Source organism: Ammospiza caudacuta, chromosome 1, assembly GCF_027887145.1.
Source record: "Ammospiza caudacuta isolate bAmmCau1 chromosome 1, bAmmCau1.pri, whole genome shotgun sequence".
In the NCBI taxonomy this organism is placed as follows: domain Eukaryota; kingdom Metazoa; phylum Chordata; class Aves; order Passeriformes; family Passerellidae; genus Ammospiza; species Ammospiza caudacuta.
The window spans coordinates 88,003,997-88,028,640 of record NC_080593.1 but is presented as its reverse complement, the minus strand read 5'-3'; the positions used below and the strand labels follow the sequence as shown (position 1 = coordinate 88,028,640).

The following is a 24,644-nucleotide window of genomic DNA, read 5'->3' as shown; positions in this document are numbered from 1 at the left end:
CTAAAAATCCATGGCATAATGTAGTGTTGAATGAGGTCTTTGGTTTTACACCTCAGCATGTCTCTCTTTCTCTCTCTCATCATTCCATGCTAGAAGGTGTCTCTTTGTTAACTATGTATGTCGGGCTGGGTAGCTGAAAGGTGAGAGGACTCTGCTCCTCATACTCAGGTTTTTTCCTCCCTCTGCATATATGTGAACACTGTAAACATGTTTTCTGTGGTTCTTCTGCCTTTTCCCTATCAGACATGGGCTGAGGAATGCCATCAAGCACAGGAGTGCAGGGAGAAGTCCTGCACACTGATGTTATCAGTCTTTGATCTCTTGTGGATTTGGGGAAAGCCCAAGAGGAGACTTACTGCTCCAGTCTCAATCTGTGCTCAGGATTGTTTTTTAGACTACTGAGCTTTGTCCTTCACTTTCTTTGGATCTTCACCACAGCCACTGAGACACAAAATACCCCACTGCCAGGCCTACGTGCTGTTTTTGAATTGGAAGTTAGTAAATAGGATTTCATCAAAGCACCTCCAGCTGTGGACAGCCCATAATGGGGAATACAGCTGTATCATTAAAAGATACCTTTTTCTGGCACAGCCCAGAACCTTGCTCACACAGGAAGAGGTTTGCCCACTGGTTCTCGCAGCCTGCCAAATACCCGTATGATACCATAGTCCTTTCATCATACCAGAACAACTAACGTGGTAGGATGCAACTTTTGCACACAAATGGGACTCAAGGCAGGTGCTGTTTACAGGAATTAGAGAATACCACATGTATATGATATGAGAAAGTAATAGGAGGGTTGTTTTTTCTAAACTTAAAAAGAAACAACAATTTTGCACTAAACGGAATAAATTTAAGGAGAGCAAAGATAACATTTTTTTCAATGTTTTTCTATCAGTTCTGTCAGAACTGATCTCTTCTTAACAGCTTAAAAACATCCCCAAAGCCTTCCTGGATTTTCCCTTTTTAAGTAATAGTCTTCTCTTTTTCTTGGGGAGCTACCTGAAGGATGTGAGATGCAGCTTCTCCTTTGATGCAGTAGCTTTTACTTCCCAAGCCGCTAATCACATTCTCAGGACCACAGTTAGTGGCCAAGACCACATTAAGACCAAAGAGGGCTCACCAGAGACTGCCTTCTTTTGAGCTTGTATTGCACTAAGCCTTTTAAAACCATCACTTTTTACCTCGTTCTTAAGAACACAGAATTACACAGCTCCAAAGAATTTATGCAGAAGGGAAAAAGCCAGAGGAAAGGAGTTAAATTTAGGCTTCCCACATGTGGTATGGGTAAGAAAGCCTCAAATCTTCAGCTCTGTTTTTAGGCTCCCAAGTCTGACAGGACAGACATTTTCACTTGGGGGACGCAGGACGCTCAGAGCCGGGATCACTGCGATCCCTACAGTGCACACACTCCTGAGCAGTGAGTTATGGAAGACAGATCAGCTGCACAGGGCATGAGTGCATGCAGGCATTTTCCACAGCTAGAACTGCATATGGGATATAAAATGTTGGGGTGGTAACCCTTCTCAAAAACAGAGGCTGAAGAGATTTTAAATCCATTCTTGGGATGATGTCTGAGTTCCAAAGAAATCCTTTCCAAACAAATAAAAGGATGAATAAAAGAGAAAGATTTTACGACTATGAACTTTACTACCTTACCTTAGGAAAATAATTGCTTTTTGTCTGCAGTGAAGTTGCACAGGTGGAAGTGTCTGACTGTTAAAATAAGCTACAACTACCAAGTTCTACAACAATATTTGGTGACTTCAATCTATGCTTTATAAATTCATTAACAGAGAGTGAGTTAAATGGCTTGAGGGAACAGTGAACTAGTGCGCTTGATTTTATATTTTAATGTGTCAGTATGAAGCGTAATCCCTGAACTTCTGAATATTATATGTACTATATTATTATGTGTAATTACAAAGTAATTATAAAATACAAACACACCGGCTAGTATAATCTTTAGAAATCAAACACCTCTGCAACGTAGTAACAATTATAGTGTTTATAAGACACTTTACAAGACCTAACTGGCCACATTCTCTTGCCTCTGTTGAAGACTGGGTAGTCCAGATGGATTATTTAGAACCTATTACCATCCCACAGAAAGGGATTTGCAGTCTGATGAGAATACAGTCTTAAACATGCCTCTTTGTTTTAATTAATATGGGAAGCAGAAAAAAGTTAAAAAACTTTTCAAGTGGTCACATAAATAAACAATTATGAGTATCAATTGAGAAATATCTTCTGCCTTTAAAGTCGTAAAAGTCTGCATTTTGCACTACTGCAAAAGTAGTGCATAAAATCTACCTTAATAGTGAGATGGCTTTTTAAATTTTTTAAAAAAATATTATTTAATTTCTATCTCAATTAGCAAGGATTTAATACAAGAGATGTAAAATGGCATCGCTCAGCTGCCACTGACTTTTTCCAGGATATCTGTATGCAATCTTTTTCAGAAATTCTGGTCCACATTTATGAGTTGTCTTGGCATTCACTGAAATTGCAACAAATCCTTTCAAAAGGAACATGTCTACCAAGCATGTGCACATGAAAACAGATTCCTTCTTCTCTCCTACTAATTTTTATGTCTGCGGGTACATGATGGATCACTATATCCCACAGGGTATACATGAATCAGCAAAATGATACTTTCATGCAAAACCAAGTGGATGGTAAAAGGGCTGAACAACAGCATTTGATTGAGGAGTGTCTGCATGTTTTCACTTCTCTTCACAGAAAAGTAAACACTTTGAAGTACTTTGCCAAAATATCTGCTTTGTTCAGTGGAGTGAGAAGGAAGGAAATACTACACTGGTTTGGAGGGGATACCTGATCACTCCTTCTATTGGCAAATATAATGCAGGGTGCTCTAGTCTAAAAAATAAACCATCTGCAACTAAAGGTGCTCCACTAAATAATATCAATGTGCAAGTTTCTCAGTGTGGCATAAGTTTTCCTAAAATCAAGAATCTCCTCTCGCAGTCCCAGCCCCCAAAATCCTGTATTACATCCTACAATTTTCAATCCACTTTATTTTATTACAGTCTATTGTGTTTAATGAAAAACTTCTCATGAGCCAGGAAGTAGCTGTTTATAGCTGTGTGTTGTGGAAATCACAGTGAAGGATTAGAAACTGGAGTAAAATTGGTTACAGCTGTATGAGAGAGCATACAAGACAGAGCCAAGCCCCCCCCCCCCCCCCCTTTATGCACCCTGACTTAGCTTTTCCTCTCATCCTTCTGGACTGTTCCTTTTCTATGCAGCTACTTCCATCTCTTAAAATGAAATCTAGAGATTTGACTTCTGATTTGTTGCTCTGCACTCTCTTTTTTCAGCTGAACCAACTGAGCTGTGAGTCAGACTTTACGATATTATAAACCTGTTTTGGACTGCAGCCATTGGACAGGAGAAACTAGACACAACGGGGAATGTACTCTCTGGAAATAAACCAAGCAGTCTGGAAAAATCGAGAGCTATCCTAATTTGAGTGCAATCTTTGTACCAAACCTCAAGTCTTTCACGGATTCGGTGGTCTGCCTAATTATTCCCACTCTCACTTGATCTAAGGACCATCTCCTGCTCTGGAAGATTTGCTGGTGTTCACGAACACCAGGCAGGATTTTCAAAAGCCTGCACAGAGCTCTACTATGGTACTTCTCAGTCCCCATTGTCTTCTCTGCAATGAGACAATGAGACTTCTATGTCTGTGTTATGGGACAGGCTGGAAAGAGAGCCAAAAGTACAATGTCTCATGCAGAGAGCAGTTATTGGTAGCCAAGGGGAAAGCACCTAAATCATTCCTCAGACTTGCACTAATTTCAAAGAAACCTGCTCACTCATCTTCCAGCCAGAAGCCAAAAGCTCTGCCAAAGCATCAGGCAGGTTTGAGAAGCAAGTGTGAGGGAGGGAAAATGGCCAAGGGTAGTTTGGGAACATGCATGATGATTGACTGGAAAAGTAAACAAGTCATAACTCCAACAACTTAAAATTTTATCAAAATTTCATGTGAGAATAAAAAATTAGGAATCAGCCAGAGTGCTCCATTACAATGCTGGCACTTAGCACAAAGCTAAATTTTGGAAATGGCAAGTATGTTATCATTCCACGTTCAATTCAAGGAATTAAATATTTTATGGATCTAAGAAAATGCTCTCATTCCTTCCATCGATGAACCATCTGTGTCAGATTTGTATTTACGGGGAGAGAGATGAGGAGTAGCATGCCACGGTGTCACCAGCATTCCTTCCTCAGCAGAGAAGGAATCAGAGAGAGAAATTAATCTCGGCATTGGCCAGATGAACAATCAGCTGGATGTGTTTTTAAAGGTGCTACACATACGTTTCAGATTTGTGTGCATCTGTGTTACAAAGAAATTCAGCTAAGAGCAGTGGCGGCAGGATCTACATGAGCCAGCTCTTTATGTACCTGTTGCATGCTAGGTACTTGGGAGCTTGATTATAGAAATTCCAAGGTTTCCACTTTGTCAAGATGATCAAGAATGACTTTTAGAAAATTTTGACTTAATAAACTGGGCAAGTGACACAGAGAACCTTTACTGTGAGACTTCCAGATTCCCCAGAGTAGGAGCAAACAACAATATCTATAACACATAATAGGTGTAATAATTTTCTCTAGTTAAAGAGAAGTAAAATATTCAAGATGCTGACTGTTTTTATATTACTATAACCCATATAGGCATACAGAGAAAACACACAAGCCATTCATTTATTTTAAGAGAGATGGACATTTTTTACTACCATTTGAACTGGAAAAAAAAATAGTTTCCCTGATACCAATTATGCTGCTTAGAAGAAAAAGAGTTTATGTAGCCACGAAAAACAAATGTTCAGGCTAATAACTTTTTTAACGCTACTTCAAGTTCCTCTTAACTGTAACTATAAAAGGGTTCCTTTTATTGTTGATTCCAATGTTAAACAACCATGTCATGAGCCTTTGTAAGTTTATTTTATAACAATACTAAGGAAGAGGGAATCCTAGCTATGGAGGTATTTCCTGTACCAGCTTCTGTCCTAAAATTGCCACATTGTATAAATTAAAGATTTAAATAGGCCTGTTCAACAGTATAAAACAAAAACCCAACACCCCTGCAGATTTCAGCTGTAAACATGACAATTCCATCCTTCAGAACAAAGCACATGTGCAGACTCTTTGCAGCAGATCCAGTCTGATATTCTAACCTTTCCACATAATGATTAGGAAAATATTACCAAGTGAAGAACTGTCAAATACACAGATATGAATCACCACGCTGTGACCTTTTTATGAATGCAACAGAAAATATTTCAGATTCCAGTATCTAGTTTGGCACTCAGCTATGACCAATCTAAATGTAAAATTTGTTGGTATTTGCCACCTGGAGTGCTATCCCACAACTGGGAGACCTGAGACAGGAGGGCAACTTGGCACATAACCACCCCAGGCTCATCTCTAGTGTCAAGCCATGGAATATCTTCCGTCATAGGCCAAGCTAGAAACACATCCAGTAATTTCCACTGGTTTGATATAAACAACATAAATCACCTAGATCTAATTCAGAATGAATACCAATACAATAGCAGAAAAATAACAAACTGAATACAAGCTGTACCTTTGTGACAGGCAGTTCTTTGGATTTCGACTCAAAGAGATGCTCCAGTTTGGAAGTGTCTACCTTAATGGGTTCCAGTTTCGACCACAGGAATTCTCTGCAGCGTTTGTTGTTTTTACACTGCCACTCAAATGGCCGTACCTCATTCCAAAACAGACGGATGGTTTTCTTCTTCTTTATAAATGCTGGCTGACCCCTAGAAACCTGGGGTGACCCTAAACCCTGAGGAGTGCCGAACAGTGGAGGAGGAGCCAATAAATTACCAGAGGGCGGTGGTGGAGGCGGACATCCAAACAAGGGGGGAGGTGGTGGAGGAGGCAAACCCAAAAAAGAAGGTGGAGGTGGAGGAGGGGGAGCAAGGGAGTCCCCAGGACCCATATCCATGTCCAACACATCTACATCATCCTCCTCCCCCAAGTCTGTAAAATCCATGTCCTTGATTTTAAGTTCTCGAGGATTAGCCATGAGCTGATCCCAGATGTAATCAGATTCCTTCTTTGTCTGTGCTGGTGTTTTCTCAGGGATCTGTTCACTGATTTCATCTTCAGGCACTGCTGTCCCTTTAGCCAGCTCACCACTGTTAAATTTTTCTGCAAAGGCTTTCACACTGCCTTGGTTGTCCAGATTTCCAATCTCCATCTTTTTGACACTTTCATCTTTGGCCTGTTTTGTGGCCTGAAGTATAGAGATCCTGCTGGCTAGGCTAGTGAGTGACTCCTCGCTTTCCTCCGTCTCCTTCTTTTCCTCCTTCGCCTCCAGCTCCTTCTCCTCTTCATCTTTGGGCTTTTTATTATGCGCATACAACATGTCCAGCATAAACCGCTTGTTGTTGAGGATGTTGCTGCACTGCTCATTCACACCAGCATCCTGAATGGTCTGTGACCATGGACCTGCAATCACACACACAAGATGGGAAGAGTCAAGGGAGGGAAGTCAGAGCACCAAGAATACTCTTCAAGCAACAAAAAAAACCATGCGAGGGATGCAGGTACAACTACTCTTAAACTAGGGAAACAGTTACTGTGAAAAGTTTGAAATAAGATACAGCACTGATATGGCCTGATCTTGGGTTCGGAGTAATTCTCAAAAAAGGAAGGGGACTAGAGAACAACATGTAGTTTGGTAGGGACTATATAACTTTCAGGATTTGAATATTCAGGTTTCTCCTGAAATCTGTCATGTTTCATGTTGTACTTACTACCTCAGTTCATTTTATACAGTACATAAATTCTTATAACCTTTGGTATTTCAGAATGGGGCTTAAATATCATGACAATGACACAAAGCAGGTTATCATCATATTCTTCACCTGGCCATGTACTGGACCAACAACCTCAGGAAAATATTATCATATGAAAGAGATCTTCCTTGTCTGATGCCAAGGCTGACCTGTTTACTTCTCCTCTTCCCACCCTGCTGGCTAGGGAAGGGCAGCTTTCAGACCCTCAGAACCCCCTGGCTGGGTACCTGGCCATCTTCACAACACAGACTATTGGAATTCCAAAGTAGGATGCATACCCAGGGTATAGCTCTCAGGGCAATTCTCAGGGCAAAGAGTGTAAGCATAAGCAAGATTTTAAAAGTTGTTTATGATATGAGAACCTCTATAAAATACCTCTGCTCATCAACCACTGTTAACCTCCTTGTTATATGTCAGTGTTGAAAGACTATTGGCCTTCCCACATTACAATCATTTAACATTTCACTGTAATGAACCTTCATCTTTCTGACTACTGCTTTTCTCACCAATAATAAGGAAAATACCATGTCTGAGACAGCACCATAAATAACAAATTATAGTGGTCAAACTTGAAAAATATATGATATAAGCATCTCTGTGACTTCATTTCCCTGAATTTAATACTACTAACCAATGTGGATAATGTGTCTAACAATTATGGTGTTCCTTTTTCCAGTGGGCATCAGATGAAGTGATTAAACAATGATAATTCTTCACACTTAGTGTATTTCCTGTATGGAATTCCTTCTGTTCCCCACAGTCCTTACACATTTTTCATAAACTCTACTTCTTTTATTTCATCATTTACTTTGATTGCTAGCTTGCCTTTTTTGGGGGGGGCTTGTGGTTAAAGATTTTATTTTATACCTGGGGGTTGCCTACAGGTATAAAATAAAATCTTTAACCACAAGGCCCCCACAATCTTTATTTTTTTTAAACACTCATTTTATCTTGGTTTCTTCACTTATGCTGCCACTTTTTTCAATACCTTGGAGATTTAAGTATATTTTACAGCTTTCTCTGTCAATGGAGTTGCTTTCTTACCACAATATCTAGTCCTGTGTTCTGAGAAACTGTCCACTTGGTGAGATACATCCAGGGCCCCACAACTCCCAGCCTCCCCTCTCTTAAAACAACATTGCATTAAAATGTAGGGCCTTGCAGCACAAAGTATATAGACAGCAGTAACTCCTGCCTCTATTTAGATCAAGGTCTAAACCACATTTTAAAATCAGTCCAAAGGTTTAATCCCACACAAAAGAAAGACTTTTTTCAGAAATGGATACGACCTACTCTCCTGCTGGTGGACTGACTGCTTCCATTATCTGCTCATTTTTCCTCAGACTTGATCCTTGGCATTGGTTTCTTACCAATACTTGTCCACCTGAGGTAGTCTCTGATTTCTCTCCGAGGTAGCTTCATTAGACAACATCACTAGACAACTCCTTCCCCACACTATATATTCTACCCAGCTGTGCCCTCTCAGAGGATTTTCCCCTACTCCAAGCCTTTCCTTCAAAGATGTTGAAGATGGCTCCCAAGATCCATCCCAGAAACTCCACATGATCTACCCCTCTCAGTTTCACCAGATGGGATCCTCCAGTGTTTAATCCCTTTGCAAAACTACTCATCAGAATTTGCCCAGACACAATCTCTAATTTGCATTCTCCAATTCCACTCCCAACTGTCCAAGTTGATCAAAGATCATATCTGTGAAGACTGTTGCTACCTTGGTGGCCTCTTCTGCTCTCCTCTTCACAGGTGGGGAATACCATTGGAGAATTAAGACTTGTTGGAAGCCAAATTTGGCAGTATGGCTAATGAAGAAGCTTGCACCAAGGGCAAGCCTTTGTCCTCAACACACCTGGGCAGAACCAATGGGCTATATCATAAATGGCAAAATGCTTCTTGAGAATGTTAAAACTGCTACAGGAAGTCCTTGTGCGCTTTCCAGAACTCCTCACCTACTGGACAGCAAACAACTCACTACATGAGTCCTCCTATACAGCACTACCAAATAAATCTTTGGTCTACTGGTCGTGTAGGACAATTTTAAGATGTTGATTTTAGTAAGAATACATTTCTTAGCTTTTAACAAAAGTACATAAGGACTTTAAATTAGAGTGGTAACAGGTCGGTAATAGACAAGGTAATGAGAAAAGACTTGCAACTGTTCTTTTTTGCACTTGGCCTATCTTGGACTACACCACAGCGTAGCAGTATCCTTCATCTGTGATCCTTCCCTAGCCTTTCCTACAGATATATCCATCTACATTCTTTATGAGTACAATTGCATTCTAGGTAACTCAATCTTGGTGCAGACTGAAAAGAAAATAGCTCTAAAATTTAGGATAAAATTTGTGTAATGCTTCCCAGAAAAAAAGTGACAGATTTAAACTTGAACAATTCAATCTGACAGTTTATGTCTGTGAGGTAATCGTTGGGATTCAGAACTATCCCTCTTCTTCCAGGGCAGAGCAGGATTATTTCACACTATGAAGCACATCTCATTTTCTTATCTAGAATTTAGAGAGTATAGGACAATTCCATGGTTCAGACCAAAGAAAACTTGGGAATCAAATGCCCTAATTACATTATATTTCTTTACCTCCCTATAAAAAAGGGAAAAGAGTAATCAACAAAGTCAAAATCTGCCATTTATTTCCTCCCTGCCTGGGCTGAAATCATTATCTTTCTGGGCAGAAACTGGTTATCATTATCTCTCTGAGCAAAAGCTTGGTACTTAGGTGTTTCCCAGGCTGAGCCTTTCCAGGCTGGTACCTGGTGGCCTATTTCACTAGAATCCCTCAGCACCATGAAACTGGTCTTTTCCAGATAAGGTGTATTTCATGCACCTCCTCCACATGAGCTAAAGATGGCCACACCCCAGTCCTATCTTCAGCAGCTCCTATTTATCTCCCTCTGCTGTCTGAAGTCTGTCCAAGACAGAAGTACTGAAGGGAAGGAACAAACATCTCAGCCCTCACTGAAATTTCCACTAAAATTATGAGAAATGGTATCCGGAAATTCATGAGGAATCGTGCCAGCACAGCCCTTTGTCTCACTGCCTCATGTACAGAAAACCCAAATAAGTTCTCCAGGACCTAGAGATCCAAGTCTCTGCACATGCTGATTCAGTAGTTAATATATTAATCGTAGGGGAAGAAAATGGTCACAAATCAAATGAAACTTCATTTTATCAAGGCCCTACTGTCCCTCAAACATAGTAACCCAAATAACATCTGGATGTCCAAGCAGAAAGTAGACAAGATTTGGCCATGGTGAAGAAAGTCTTAGACAGGTGTAAAGGGTTTGTTAGCTAATTAACACAATATCAGAGCTGCTAATTTAACACTTTTTTTTCCACCAGAAACCCTTCATTATTGAAAAAGCTTCACTTTACCAGTTTCATTGTCACTGGTTAACTTGTCCTCTCTCTCTTCCCTCTCTAAAGTGCTGCTTGCTGAGGATATACTGGATGCAGAACAGTTGTCTTTTTCATTCACTTCCTCATTCTGCCTCTCCTTTTCACTGAGTATTGCACTTTCTTCTGGCTCTCTCTCTGGTCCTTGCTCCACCTCACTCTCTGGTCCCACCTCTGCAGCCTCTATTTCCTTGGGTGTCTCCGTTCCCTGCTTGGCCTCAGCCTCAGCCTCCTGCTCTGGTTCTGGTTCTGTCTCTGTCTCGGGTTCGGGTTCACTGGCACTCACTGGTGGAGAGAACAATGGGAGAAAGAGATTCACTTAACAACAGAGCAGTCTCAGGTTCACCCCTCAAAACGAGAGCGACGTGAGAGTTGTACAAGTGCCTTATGGAAAGAAAATAAAATGCAAGCCCACGGCGTGCTTAGGAACATTAGGAGCAACAGACTGATGGATGTTGTGTGACGACAGCATTGCAGGTGAGAGTGGCCTGGCAGGCCCCTCACTGGCTGTCTGGAGCCAACCCACTGGTTTTATACATACTTCCACAGCTGCAGTGTTGGACTCGCACAAGGATTTGAATGAATCAGCAGAAAATGGGCATCTCACCTGAGCATTGACAACTCAGTGCCCCTAGACAGAGCCAGGAAAGAAGAGATTAAAAAAAAAAAAAAAACCAAACAAAAAACCAAACAAAAAGGAGGGTGATTGTGGCTTTTAGTTGAATTTTCTTTGGGTTCTGGAAGAATTCTTTTCTCACCTGATGAGGAACACTTCAACAAAAAAAAAATACAAATATTAGTTTTAATAACACACTTGAATGGCACAGTCTTGAAATGGCACTGTCACACATTTGGCTGACAAAAACCATATGTTGTTTCATGCACATTTACTTCAGAATAGCCACATCAAAATTCAGGAAAGTTTCCAACTGCCTGGCATATGGCACATATTTAGTTCCAGTTGGTTGGCATATGGCACACAATGAGCTTTTTTATCAGTTGGCACACAGGAAACACTGTTGATAGTATACTTGGTTTCTTCTTCCCTGCTTTCCTAGTAAAAATAATTCATTCACTTTTAGGGTTTTTAGCAGTAACAGCAGACTTTCACATGCAAATATTCTCTGCATGCTGCAAAGAAAATGAAGAGCATCCACACATATTCACACCAAGAAGCTCACAGTTCTCTGAAACCTGAAACGGCCATGCAAAGTGTGGCAAAAATGGACATGCATGTTAGCTCTGCATACTTCCCGAATTCTGCCTGTTTTTCCCTTCCTCTGTATTCCATCTTGTGGGTGGCTGAACTATAATGACCAAGTCACACTTGTTTTGTCCCTCTGCTAACTATTTTTCATTACAATATTGCAAAAGAGTTTTCTAGACTTCTCATTGTCTTTGGATTACACAAAATACAATGAGAATTTCTTCAAGTACAACATGAACCTTTGAAGGGGAAAAAAAATCACACTGAAATACTGGAATGCAATCCAAATATTTCAGTCCTCTATTGAACAGGTAAGTAGATTTATCCTAAGTAAATATATGCCAAAATAATGAACATTCTTCTCCATTGAGAGCACCTAAATGTCTAATACTAGATAAGCAAGCACCTCTGCCCATGCCTCGTTTCTCCAAATGTACCTTATCTATGACTGTATCCTGGACACGGCTTAGGAGAGAGTCAAAATTACAGAGGGCTGTCAAGAAGTTGGCAGACGCTGCAAATCCCGGTGATGTGTTTCTCACCACAGCTGTCAGTGTGTACGTATAGAATGAGAACATTTAAAAGTCAAGCCAAGATTTGAATATGACTGAGATGAAAGCTTAGGAATTCTTCAGGAGTTCCTGGAACTAATGTGGTACTTTAGCAAGAAAGATTCTCAGCTTGCCATGGTTCAGTGGTCCATTATACAAATGTCACCAATTCATCCATGAATTATCCCAATTTCAGATAAATGTTAGATATTTATCTCTAAAAAAACCCAAAACCAAACCAACTGTCATGCAATAACCAAAAAAGTCAACTCCAACATCTCAGATGGAGAAAGAAGCTAATTACAACACGGCCAGGACTCCTAAAGCTTACTGCAACTTTGTCACCATGAAGCCACACTGAAGATTCAATAGAAAAAAGTCAGAGGAGATGTAAGAAATGATTGAGAAAATTTGAATGTTCAAAAGAATTCCAGATACTCTTCTAACAAGAAATATTCCACATATACCAGAAATATGCAGCAACTTAGCAAAATCTAATACATAACAAAGAGTAAAGAGCACCATACTAACATAGTCTGCTCTTTTGACTTCCAGGAATAACAAAATCTAAGTACTGGAACAAAATAAGGACATATTGACACTCATTTTGACAGCCTCTCTCTCTGTCTCTCTAGGGATAATATCAAACAATCCACCTATAGCCAAAATCACTTGAAAATAGTGAGCTAAGTCCAGCAGCACTTCCCTTAAGAAACAGTAAGAAAATCAAATCTGCCAGGAAACACTATCAAGAGAACAAAGCCAGCAAGCTAGACATGTGTCTATCCCTTGCACTTCCATCATGTAATCCACTGCATTGATATTAGTGGAACTTCTGAAGATGTTAAAAAATACAATTCTCAGTGAATGCTTGGTAGTGGCCTATTTGAAATGAGCTCAATCTTTCAGTCCCCCACCTATTGGCTCCATTTTAATATCAGACAAAACACTACTCTAAGTGGCAACCTCACAGGTGGCAAGAGAAATAAATAACAGACCGGGCTCTGTCCCGTCTTCAGACTTCTTGCCGGTGGAGACTGAAAAGACTCAGGAAAGCAAGCCTGGTCATATCAAAAAGCATCAACAGCAAAGAAGGTGTGCCTGAGATGTGAAGAAGCATGATACCTTTATAAGCTGATCCCTTCTGAAAAGCAAGCCTAAGGACTTATAATGTGGTAGAGGGATATGGACATTTCCTTTAATACTCAACTATAAATCAGCTTTGAAGCAGACACAAGATGCTGTATCCTGCTGATAAGAACTCAACCCTACAGTCCCCTATAAGCCCTCAGAGAGAAGAAACATCCCTCTGGGCTCACATCTAATCCCCAGTCAGGCTAATTGATTAGCCAACCACATCCCCATCTACTTTCTCTGCCTTCTACTTGGAGGTGTGAGATAGAGATGTTTGGTGTCTCTTGTGGATGCATACAGTAAGTCTGAAAATGTCTATGTCTGCCCAAGACCTCTTGGTCAATTGTTCAGGCATTGCCTAAAGTCTTGGCTGTTATCTGCCTTCAGCTACTCCAGCACAGGATTCCTCTTCCTTTGAATTCTGCAGGGACTCTTTATCCCTCCCCACTCCCACTCCAATCTTTTCCTTCCATTCTTTGTGTTGGTAAGAACAGGTGCAGACTGAATTGGTGTTGGTAAGAACAGGTGCAGACTGAATTGGCTCTTTCTTTGTGCAGTCAGAAATGTTCATTTTTTATCCTCCAACCCCAGTTCCTCCTCAGACTTTCTGTATCATGGTTCCTTTGGCTCTGCAGCTGGGTCTGCATTGGCCTCATTGCATGCTCATGCTCTGGTGCTTCCCCATTTGCTGAGATGCTCTTATCAGCCATGCTTTGGGCAGCATCTGAACCCTGCTCAACTACCACGATGTTCAGAAGGTGTCCTACTGTCCACCATGTGCACTTGGGTTGGCGTGCTTACTTTATTAAGAGCTAAAAAAGCTGCTTTTTTCAGAGAAGGGTTCACCTGAAATTCCTTTGTAGATTGACTTCAGAGATGTCTCAGTTATTGTTGGTCCTCCTTTACTGCATACTTGCACTTCACAAAATATTCTCCAATTAAATTACAAAAAAGTAAGTAGCTGCTCTGAAAAAAAAAATATTAAGTTCCTTTTTGTAGTTACAGGACTGCCTTCATTTCCTCTGAATACCATAATACAAGTTTTACAAGACTAAGTCCTACAAGACTTGATTACTTTAGAGGAACCAATTGTTTTATATGAGAAAACACTGCAGCTCAGTAAGCCCAGATTTTTATATTGGGTAATGGCACTGACACATTTCACAGTGTGAGACAAAGTTCCACAGACAGAATCTGTTTCCTTCTTAATAACAGTAGATACCAGATTGGCCAAAGGATATTTCAGCACAAAAGGAATAAAATAAATCAAAAATCCCTTATTGTTTAGCTAGTAGATGAACACTCTTTGCCTTTGACCTCAGGTTCTGAATTCTGCAGATGAATGTCACACATCTGCTAACACCATTCTTGCAGAGTCTTTAGAGCATCATATGCACAGAACCAAGGAACTGTTTTCCTTCTGCAGTTTCATTCCTGCTTGGGAAGATGGTAAACTTCATATTAAAAGCAACCCCATATTGAGGTGCAAGTAATCTGAGTTCTGTCCATGGCTCTGTTTCAGCTTTTCTTACAACTGACTTAAGCAAGTTAATGCTTCATTTTCTCTACGTATTAAGTGGGATTCATAACCTTTCCTAAAACCAGTAAAATTGATATTTTAATTAAGTATGGAGCATAAGGAAGTCAAGTAACAGTAGAGAGACCATGACACAGTGTCTACATTAAGCCTATCCCCTGCTGGCAGATATCCAATAATATGGGCACTTCCAGATGGTGTGTCCTGCCCACATGCTCATGACTACCTATGATCTTTCCAATACTCTTGGTAGGTCTGAAAAAACAGTCATTCCCCATGCCCAGACCCCACTGAAGTATGCAGATTTCAGGCCACAGTTTAGGTTCTATCCTGGCTATCTGCCTGCAGCTGCCCTTGGCTGGAAGGCTACCCTGCCCCATCCATGTAGTCTCTCCTTGTGGTCCATTTGCCAGGCTTCCAGGTGCTGCCCTCCAATGCCTACTATATTGCTAAGAGTTTTAGTAGAGATGTCCTGTCTACCGACATGTTGATAGCTTTGCCATATTCTGGCTGTCTGAAGCTGCCCTGTACACCTGCTCTAAATGTATTCTCCAAATGGTTCGTGCTGCTCCATTTCATGCTGCAATTTTTTTAATGCTTCCAGGAGAAATATGTTAAAATAATCATCAAAAGAGATATTTGCTCCCTACCCAGCTCTGAAATCCTAATGGTGGAAAAATCCAGCTTATTTTTTCTAAAAGCAATACAGCACTAAACAAAATGGGTGTTTGGATATTTCTGACTATCAGTATTGGAGGAAAAAAATCTGTGGTTTCTAAGTTCAAATGATTCCACTGAGACTCTTAAGGTTCCAAACAAGAAAACTGGGGAATATAATTGGGAAAATATATAAAACTAAATAAAATAAACTTCACCTACTTAGTACGGTGAGGACAAACATATGCAGCATTCAGTATTTGTAACATTTTTCTTAAATTGCCTTGCTTTATAGCATGCTACCAGCCATAACACTCCATAAAACCAAGCAGTGCAAGTTACAAATGCATTAATCACCAATAGCATGTAGCAGGAAATCAAATAAAATAAAAATGAGTGATGGTGATAATTTGCCCTCAACATGCATTCTAGCTCCCCATGTTAATGCAACATCATGTGGTGCAAATATAAATCTGTATGGCATGTGTTGTTTTGAGGATTGAAGGAGAGGTACATGATGCAAGTGGCAGAATGACATACAAACATAGACAAAAAGAATTGCTCTGTACACCAATAAATTATGTGACAGCAAACCAACCATGCAAACACTAGTTATACTTTCCTTTTTACTAATTGTCTGTGGTCTCTTTTAAGTCCTTTATGACTTGTGCTACAATTTTAAGAGTTTTTTCTTGGTATTAAAAATAATTAACACACTCCCCCTGCCTTCAATTCAAGAACTTTTCAGTTGGTCACATTCAGCCTGTGCTCTACTGGAAGGTTATTATAATCTTGGCATTCATCTGTTGCATTTCTTTCAGAGAATCCACATACGCAAAATCTGTTGGCAGGAATGCTGTTTGTCTAGTATTCAGTAACTCCTCATATATAAGGAATATGACACTAAAATTAAGACCTTATTTATTCTCTATTTTCTAATTATTCAATTTGAAAAGCAACAGAAAATGATAGTATGAATCATAGCAACAATTGGCAATGTATCCTATTATTGAACAGATTACATGATATCCAAATCAATGCAAAAAAAAATAGGCAATTTAGGAAGACAGGATGGAACAATGTAGCACCCTTTACTCTGGCACCTTACAGATTGCATTCCTGCACTCATGCATCAAAAATCACCAACCCAAGAGAAACTGATAAACCCAGGATTGTTACCCCTACCCTCCTTTTCACTTACCTTCTGAGGGCTGAGGAGTTCCACTCGGGATGGAAGGGGTCTTCAGCTCTTCCTGGGACTCTATGGATGCTGGGCTGATGCACTTGGGTACAGGTGAGGATGGAGCTGAAGGGGATCTCAGGTTCAAGGACAGCTCACTTCTGCCTCGGCTGACACTCCGACTCTTCAGCTCCTTCTCATACTCCTCTGCTGCCAACTTCTCCAAGTATTTGTATCTGAAAGTTAAATTCCAGAGGGTTTCCGTAAAGAAAAAGAAGCCTGTGGCTGATGCTTGTTTATGGATGAAACACCTGCAGAAAATGAGCTGACTTCCTGACACAAGGAGTACAGCACTGAACTGCCTGCTTGCTCAATCTGCCAAAAAGTGCACACTAAAGCAAAGACTGCTGCCCTGAAAAATGTTAAATTACACATTACAATATAAAAGTAAAAACCAGCAGAGTTAAAGAACCTTTAGCTACAGTTCTCCTTTTTGGAAGCATTTGTCTGTCCTCCTTTTCACCCTCCTCTTTCACCTCCTCCTCCTCCTCCTTCTCTCAGCCCTCCCTCTCCCAAAACTAAAATGGGAGAGAAAAAAAAACAACCAAAAGAAGAAAAAAAATCTCTCCAAACCCAGAGCCCCTTAATACTGGTGCAAATTGCCAAAATGTGAGACTTGCTGTAAGGAGAGGAAAATGCAGCAGACAAAACCAGATCTTCCTGAAAATTACAACAATAATAAACATCTGAATTGACTAGCTAAAGATTCTGAACCTGCTTCTATTTGTTCTGAGAGCAATGCACTGGAATTCACTTTGTTCTCTCCAGAGCCTACAATGGAAAGTTTTTTTTTTTTTATTCTGAAAAATTTCTCTGCCGGACTCAGACATCCAATAGCTTGTACCTGACGTCACATGTAGTTTATTCATCAAAGTCACTTTAAAAGAACAAAGATACATCTGTTTTGCATTTTAGGCAGGCAGAACTCACTAACTGTTTATTAAGACCAGCTACCAATCATATTCTTCATAGTATGCTTTATACATTTCGACCAAAATAACTTTTAAATATGTGCCTGTTCCAGATGTCTGCTAATTTTATCCACCATTATTTGCTAAGGAATAAATTCATGAATACAGCTGGATCAGGCTTTAGACTGTTTGCCTTATCCACAAGTGAGCTGTTAAACAGGTTAATCAGGACTACTTCTTATGTCTCTGAAACACTCTGGTCATTCCCTATAACACAGTATTGTAAACACTCCATAACATTGAACACCTCTCCTCCCCCCTTCTGCATCACTGACAGCCCAAATTAGTATAAAAGGGTGCACTAAAAGCAGGCAGGGTAAAGAAGTCAGCCACATGTGGCAACAAACATGCTAAGTACATATGGTAGCCACACACGCATGCACATTTGCAAACATTCATATAGAGGACAGAAATGTGTCTTTGAAGAGCAGTCCTTGTGTTTTCAGAGGCAATTTGCCTTACTGCAAACAGCAATAATGAAGACCAAACTAATTTTCCTTTATTTTTCCAGAGGTATGCACAGGCTTTGAACAAATTCTGCAAGAAAAAGAACCCCTACAGACTCTGGATGAAAATATAACAAGCTACATACTTGCATGGTTATAAAATAGGAACTGTTTACAGTTCTAACATGAAGCCAATTCTCAAGACTGAGTCTTGCCTTTTCAATAGAGGGGAAAGCATTTCTCTGGCATCAGCATGATGTTTTGTTACAGTTCATGAAGCCACTCTTTCTTTGAATGTTGGTCACTTATATACAGTGCCTTCCACCTCCTCACAAGCAGAGCACACGGGACTCCAGACTCATAAAGAGCCACTCAAATTGATCACTTGGCACTAACAGGTACAGCCCAGCTGGCTGCTGCCAAGGGGGTTTTGCAGTTTGCCAACAGACTACAACAAAAATCTGGATGGATCCTTATATGATGTGGGGAGCTACAATATTTTATTGTCCGCAGCTCTTTTTCAGGTGCTTTAACATTTTCTGTAGCTGCGTGATGCACTGCCAACCAGCAAAGCAGAGACTGTCATCAAGAGGTGACTTTTCAAAATGTATCTGCTTATTATATTGAAACAAAAACGGGAACCAGAACAGCAACTCCAATGGCAGTACATGAGCAGAACTCATTATCAAATTGGAAGCTTAATAAATAGGTATCACTGAGAAATAAAAAAACATTCAAGAATCAGTTACCAATGCTTCACACTTGATAAATGACATTATTCAGGTTATTTTTTGTTTCTGACAAATATCTTCATGTTGAATAAATGCCAGCAGCAGATATGCAAGGTCACATAGACCAAAATCTGAAGGGGTTGAAAGGATGAGCTACCATACCTCCACTACAGATTGACAAATTGCCCCTGTATATGCTGCCATATCCTTTTAAACCATGGGAACCTGCAGACATCATCTCAGCTATGCTGACTCTTCTCTACAGACAACAAGCCAAAACTCTGTGGCTATCCATTTGGTATTCCTCATGAACATAACACTGGATTTATCATTTTCAAGTAGATGAAATTATCATTTTGAATTGTCTAGGCATCTGAGTAATGGCTCAAGGGCAACTTAAAATATTAAGGCACCAACAAAGTCATGGGGGTGGAGAGCATTTGAACTACCTCAAACCAGAGAGGGCTTGGGAGCTCACCTTCCTTGGTTTTATTCTTTAATTACCACTGGAAAACACCCAGCCAAGCAAAGGGAAAAGGCCTCAAATCATTGAACAGCAAGAACTGATATGGAGGAAACATACAAATCAGTTTTTAATTAGGATTTTAGGCACCTTGACGATAGGATTTTCTCACAGTCTATGCAGTCTACTCAAACAAGTTATCATGCAATTTCCTACAGGAAATAACACTTCATTTGTGCAAAAGTGTCTATAAAAAAGTAGTTACAGAATGCCAATGTAATGGACTACTGGTGCAAGAATTCATTTGCAGAAGTTTTTTCCAATATTTATCTGCTGTGAAAGCAAACATGTCTTTCCTTTTTATGAGCAGGAACTGATAGTTTGATATCTCAGTTCAAAAGAGCCCTAAGGATAACAAAACATTACTAATGAAGGGTGAAATAGTCTCAGATTGTGCAGCAGTGATGGTGAACACTTCTCCAAAAATATTCCAGTTGTCATTCTCCCTTACAACTTGAAAGTTCTAAAGAACTCCCTTCTAATTTTTTTCAAAACTTGCAGATGAGCATGCTCACTGAAGAAAGGTTTTACTCTGCTCAATGCTGATGCATTTAATTTCAAAAAATGCTTTAAACTGTTTGTAATTGTTTTGGGACTGGAAGCACAATGGAAAGCCCATCCACCTTTTCTTACTCTAAGAGATGCTAAAATAATTTTTTAATATTAGCTACTATCAACAGATAAAACTTCAATCTGCAGAAACACACTGTCTCCTGTGTGATGATTTTTGTGAAAAAAAAAAGGCCAAAACACAAAAGCAAACAGAAAAAAACCCAAGTAAAAACATAGCAACACAATGATTTCTGAGATGGCGGCTCTCTTATTTTGATAATGTAACTCCAATTCTTGACAATCCAAATGTATCTCCAGAGAGTAATCTCTAGAGGATCATAAAAGCAGAACTGAAGCACTCTGGATGATTTTTCATCTATTTGTACAGTAACTTGCATATTTTCCAGGTAAAAACAAGCACTCCCTCCAGGATGCGATTACTAGCAGGGGTAGAGATAAAGCTACTGAAAGACAAAAGTCCTTAGTTGAGCATTCCTTGAAAAATATGCTTTTATATGCACATACCTCCCAGCCTAGCCCAGAGTTTCTAAATTTGTTCATTGAATTAAAAAAAAAAAGGAAAAATAAAACCCAAACCCTCTGTCCTTTCAAATATGCAATTTAAATAAAACTAAAACAATGCCCTAATGATAAACACTGCTAAGCTTTGTAATTTACTTGCTGATGTTTAAAGAGATCAGCAAAGAAAACTTGGCTCAAAGATAAAAATATGCCAAGAGTGGGTCAGAACCATTTCCATCAGCCTGTTACTGCAGTTTTGCAATGTTTGTGACCCCAATTTCCTTTATCCTCACTTGCCTTTTCTGACCCTCCAGAAAGCTTGGGACCCACTGGGTGAAAAAGACAGGCTTATTCAATTTATAACTCTACTAAATTTGGGCAAATTTCTGAGGCAAATGGGGTAAGCTTATTTCCCACACAAACAGATAAAGGATCATCAATCATTCTTAAGCAGTCTCCTTGCTCTTCATTTATTGCTGTACTTACAGCTGGACTTCATTCTCCTCTTTAACAACTTCTTTCTTATAGAAGTCTTTTGGAATAAAAATGTTTTGTGCAAGCAGAGTTAAAAATGTAAACATATGACAGCTCCACAGCAAAGAAGACAGGAAGTACAAACAACCAGAGGGAAGGATAGGGAAAGATGGATGCATGACATACAAACCTCTCTTCTCTTGCTTGTCTTAGTTCTTCTCTTTTGTCTAAATAATCCCGGCTAGAAAGAGAATTACAGTAAATTGCAGCAGAAACCAGAAGAAAAAGGGAAGTAATAGAAATATAAGTATAGTAGGAGAAACCAAGAGTGGTACACACAAATTGATTGGAGATAATGAAGGCTGTTGTTAAAAATATTGCTTTTTTTTGCAAAAATTGCTGAAAACTGTACACTTATCCATACATACACCACCAAATATATAGTTTGGAAGGTCATTCAAAGTAATTCTAAAAAATCTGCAAAAAGTGAAAAACTTGAAGCATGCTTTGAAATCTGGTATCTGAAATGAGATTCAATGAACTGCCCTTATCCATAGGGAGCAGGCACATGAGTGCCCATTAAACCACCCCTCATTGACTCCTTCTTAGAATGCCCCAAGACACTGACTGAGGCAGTGAGCAAACCTATTGGCCTTCTTTCTAAGGAACCTTTCCTTAGTGAATTTTAGTTGCCACAGCCAGAAACAGGACAGGGGAATGACTTTACTAAGAAGGACAATTCTGCATTCCAAGAGGGTGTGTGCAGCATCATTGGACAGATAACAACCTTTCACTTCCTCATTTTTCACATGGAGTTTTAGACACAAAACTCCTTTCATGTCAACTGCCACTCCCACAGCTCCTCAAGTAACCCATATATTTAACTTTTGCCAAGTCAAGTTTGCTGGATGCTTGAGTGCTATGATCTCAGACAGGCCTGCCACATCCACAAACATGGATGCAAATTCAACTTGGAGCACAGCAGAACCCAGCAAATGTCCACCCTGTCTCACTATCACAGCAAGATGGTTTCTTACAATATATTTTTAATACTTGGTTGAATCTGGTAGACAAAACTGATGTGATCTTCACCTTATTTACTAGATTCATTCACAGTGTAAGCTGTGAGTACTGGAAATATTTTCAGAACTACTCGTTTTATTAATAACTCCTTTTTTTCCCTTTATATTGTGTCATTAAATGAATTACTTATCATCTATTATACCAATAGCTATCAAAAATCTGGGTGCAAGTGCTCTTCAAAAGTCCTTTAACAGGGAACACACATTACTATTTCAGGCCATCTCCATAGGCTTTGAATTCTGAACTGATTATACTTTCACAATATTTAAAAAGTATTCCAGGAAATCTTCAGCAGGCAAACTTTAACAATACTCTTTCCATTCTGACAACTTTCACTCTTCCCTACAGCTGAAAAATAACCACTTTATTTTAGGACATATTGTTCTACATATACAATGGGTACAGTTGTCCTTCTACTGAGAAAAATGTTCATTCTGCAAAGCATTCCTTTAGTGAGCAATAGTTTATGAAGCTTTGTAGCTCCTCTCCTAATCCTCCAGCTCTCCTATCCTCCAGCTCTTTCACAACTAGTGATGCTTTCCTTTAAATTATCCTCAATTTGTCAATAATGGTGCCAGAACCTAGTGCAATGTTCTTGAGGCAGAGTTGGAAAGAATGAGATAACAAATGAGTCATGATGGTAAATCCAGTATGGCTCACGAGTTTAAAGACTGAATTGCAAGTGCTATTTTTAATCAAAAATACATCTTCAGAGACTGGGTTTCTAGCCAGACTGATGATATGATAATGAAATCCCAGGAACTCTTATGAAACTGTCCATGACTGCTTGCTGTGACTTTGTCTTCCTCCTGCCAGACTGTTTAATCAACTGTGGGATGCTGTCTGTTTGTGAAGTCTGGTGGCTTTGGAGACCCTCTGCTCAAACAAAAGTTATAACTTTTGGGTGATCACAAAACTCAAATCCAAAAGATGAAAACACTGAGCATTGAAAAATAATTTTAAATATGTAGCATAATTATGAGATTTAGTTAATCAGTTTCATCCCTTCTGAAATGAAGGGATGAAAATGTATACTTTGATTATTTTTCTGATTTTAAGAAACCTCTTTCAGTGACAGAACAACCAGCGTAGCCGACCTCTACTGAAATGTGCAGATCTGTTATTCAAACAGGTCGATCTGCCAAATGCTGTGTTGGCTTTTTTGGTCTGGGAGTTTCCTTTCTGAAAGATCATGTTGGCAGTCCACGGCAGCCTGATGATACCACTTAGAGGGAGAGTTTTTGGAAGAGGCTGGAAGACTGCAACCTTATTGTTTCTGTTTCAGGAGGACTTGGGCAGCTGCTGGCTGCCAAAGATCCTATTATGGTGCTCTTCCACCTTCCCTCTGCCTCTCATTTCCTTCTAAACTAGCTATCTTCTGGAGCCAGGAGAATATCAATCAACCACTCCTAAGCTATTCCTCTTTCCAAATTCACAGAATCACAGCCTGTTTCCACTTTTTACTAAAGGGATGATTACAGTGAAAACAATCCTGCATACTAATAAACAAGCTAACATGAAACCCTGTGCCATCTTTTCTGTAACTACCAATTCTAAAGCTACAAAATGTTTATATTACTCTTCTTTAAGTTATTACATTATGTCTTCTAAATACTAAAAATAGGCTTGCTTTTCACTCTTGTCTATGAGGAAACAAATTGATTTCTTAGTGTACACTCTTCAGACTGAAGGCAAACAATTTCAGGTACAGATTCCATATCAATCCTTGGCCCACTGCAGTCTTTGTTAATGTCTCTGCTGGGATTTCTAGGCATGGACTGAAGAGGTTGAGGGGGCTTGTCTTTTACTAGCCCCAGGCAGCACACCCTGGGATCCCACATCACACAGCATTTTCTCAGATGTGAAAATGTGAAGTCCCACATTCAGCCATGCCATTTGTTTGGCCAAGGTTTGAACAGTCATTACCTTCTGTCAGTTGTTGATTCCAGGAGGAAAAGACACGTGTTCAAAAATGCAGGAAAAAGTAGTTAAAACCCACTACCATTCAGCAAGACATTTCTACTTTGCATAACTTAAAAGCAAAAAGATGTTTCAGTGCTGTCCCTTCCTCACTTTTTGATACATTTGTCCCACTGTTTCACCTTCGAATCCTATGCCTCACTGAGGTTGTAATTTTTTGAGAATATTAACTAATAAAATTGAGCCTCTGTACATACCCAGGCAGTGTAATTGGCTACCTTTAACAAAAATAGCTTTTTATTAAATGCCAAAATTCGTGATGTGTTTAATCTACCAGTTTTTAAGATATGTAGATCAAGAAAAGTATCTAAAGAGACAAATTATTCATCAATTCAATTATTTTGCAGTTGAATGTGTCAAAGATTGATCAATCTATCACACATTAAAGCAAGAGACTGAGAGCAAATTTGGGTCCTACTTGAATTTGTTTCTTTCTTCACGTTCTATCCTTTGCAACCTTTCTTCTCTCTCCTGACGCCGTCGTTCTCTTTCTGCTGCCAAGGACTCCTGGTGCTGCCGAAAAGATGATGTAAGGAGACCACCCAAAGCTGGCCTGCAGAAAAGGAAGATCAGATTTCTCAGTGTCACTTTTATTGATTATACTGGCAAAAAATGAGTAGCAGTCATGAAGCAAGTAACATAATCTCAACCAGTAGAATGACATGGCAATATTATGTAGAGATCTTTCAAAGCATAGGCTAAGCGTCTTCTTGCTGAATTGATTATAGATTCTGAAATGAGCTGAAGAAAAACAATTA

General features: G+C 39.6%; 1 protein-coding gene across 2 annotated transcripts in view; it reads right to left on the bottom strand.

Annotated features, from left to right (window-relative positions):
* The window catches only part of FHOD3 (formin homology 2 domain containing 3), a 376,458-nt gene that overhangs the window by 58,027 nt on the left and 293,787 nt on the right, over positions 1-24,644 (bottom strand). For both annotated transcript variants that reach the window (XM_058806162.1, XM_058806153.1), the window contains exons 15-19: positions 24,305-24,439; positions 21,014-21,064; positions 16,566-16,780; positions 10,258-10,563; positions 5,615-6,504 (exon numbers count right to left, since the gene is read on the bottom strand). In XM_058806162.1, the coding sequence (XP_058662145.1) occupies positions 5,615-6,504; positions 10,258-10,563; positions 16,566-16,780; positions 21,014-21,064; positions 24,305-24,439 (1,597 nt within the window). The remainder of the gene's footprint in view (positions 1-5,614; positions 6,505-10,257; positions 10,564-16,565; positions 16,781-21,013; positions 21,065-24,304; positions 24,440-24,644) is intronic.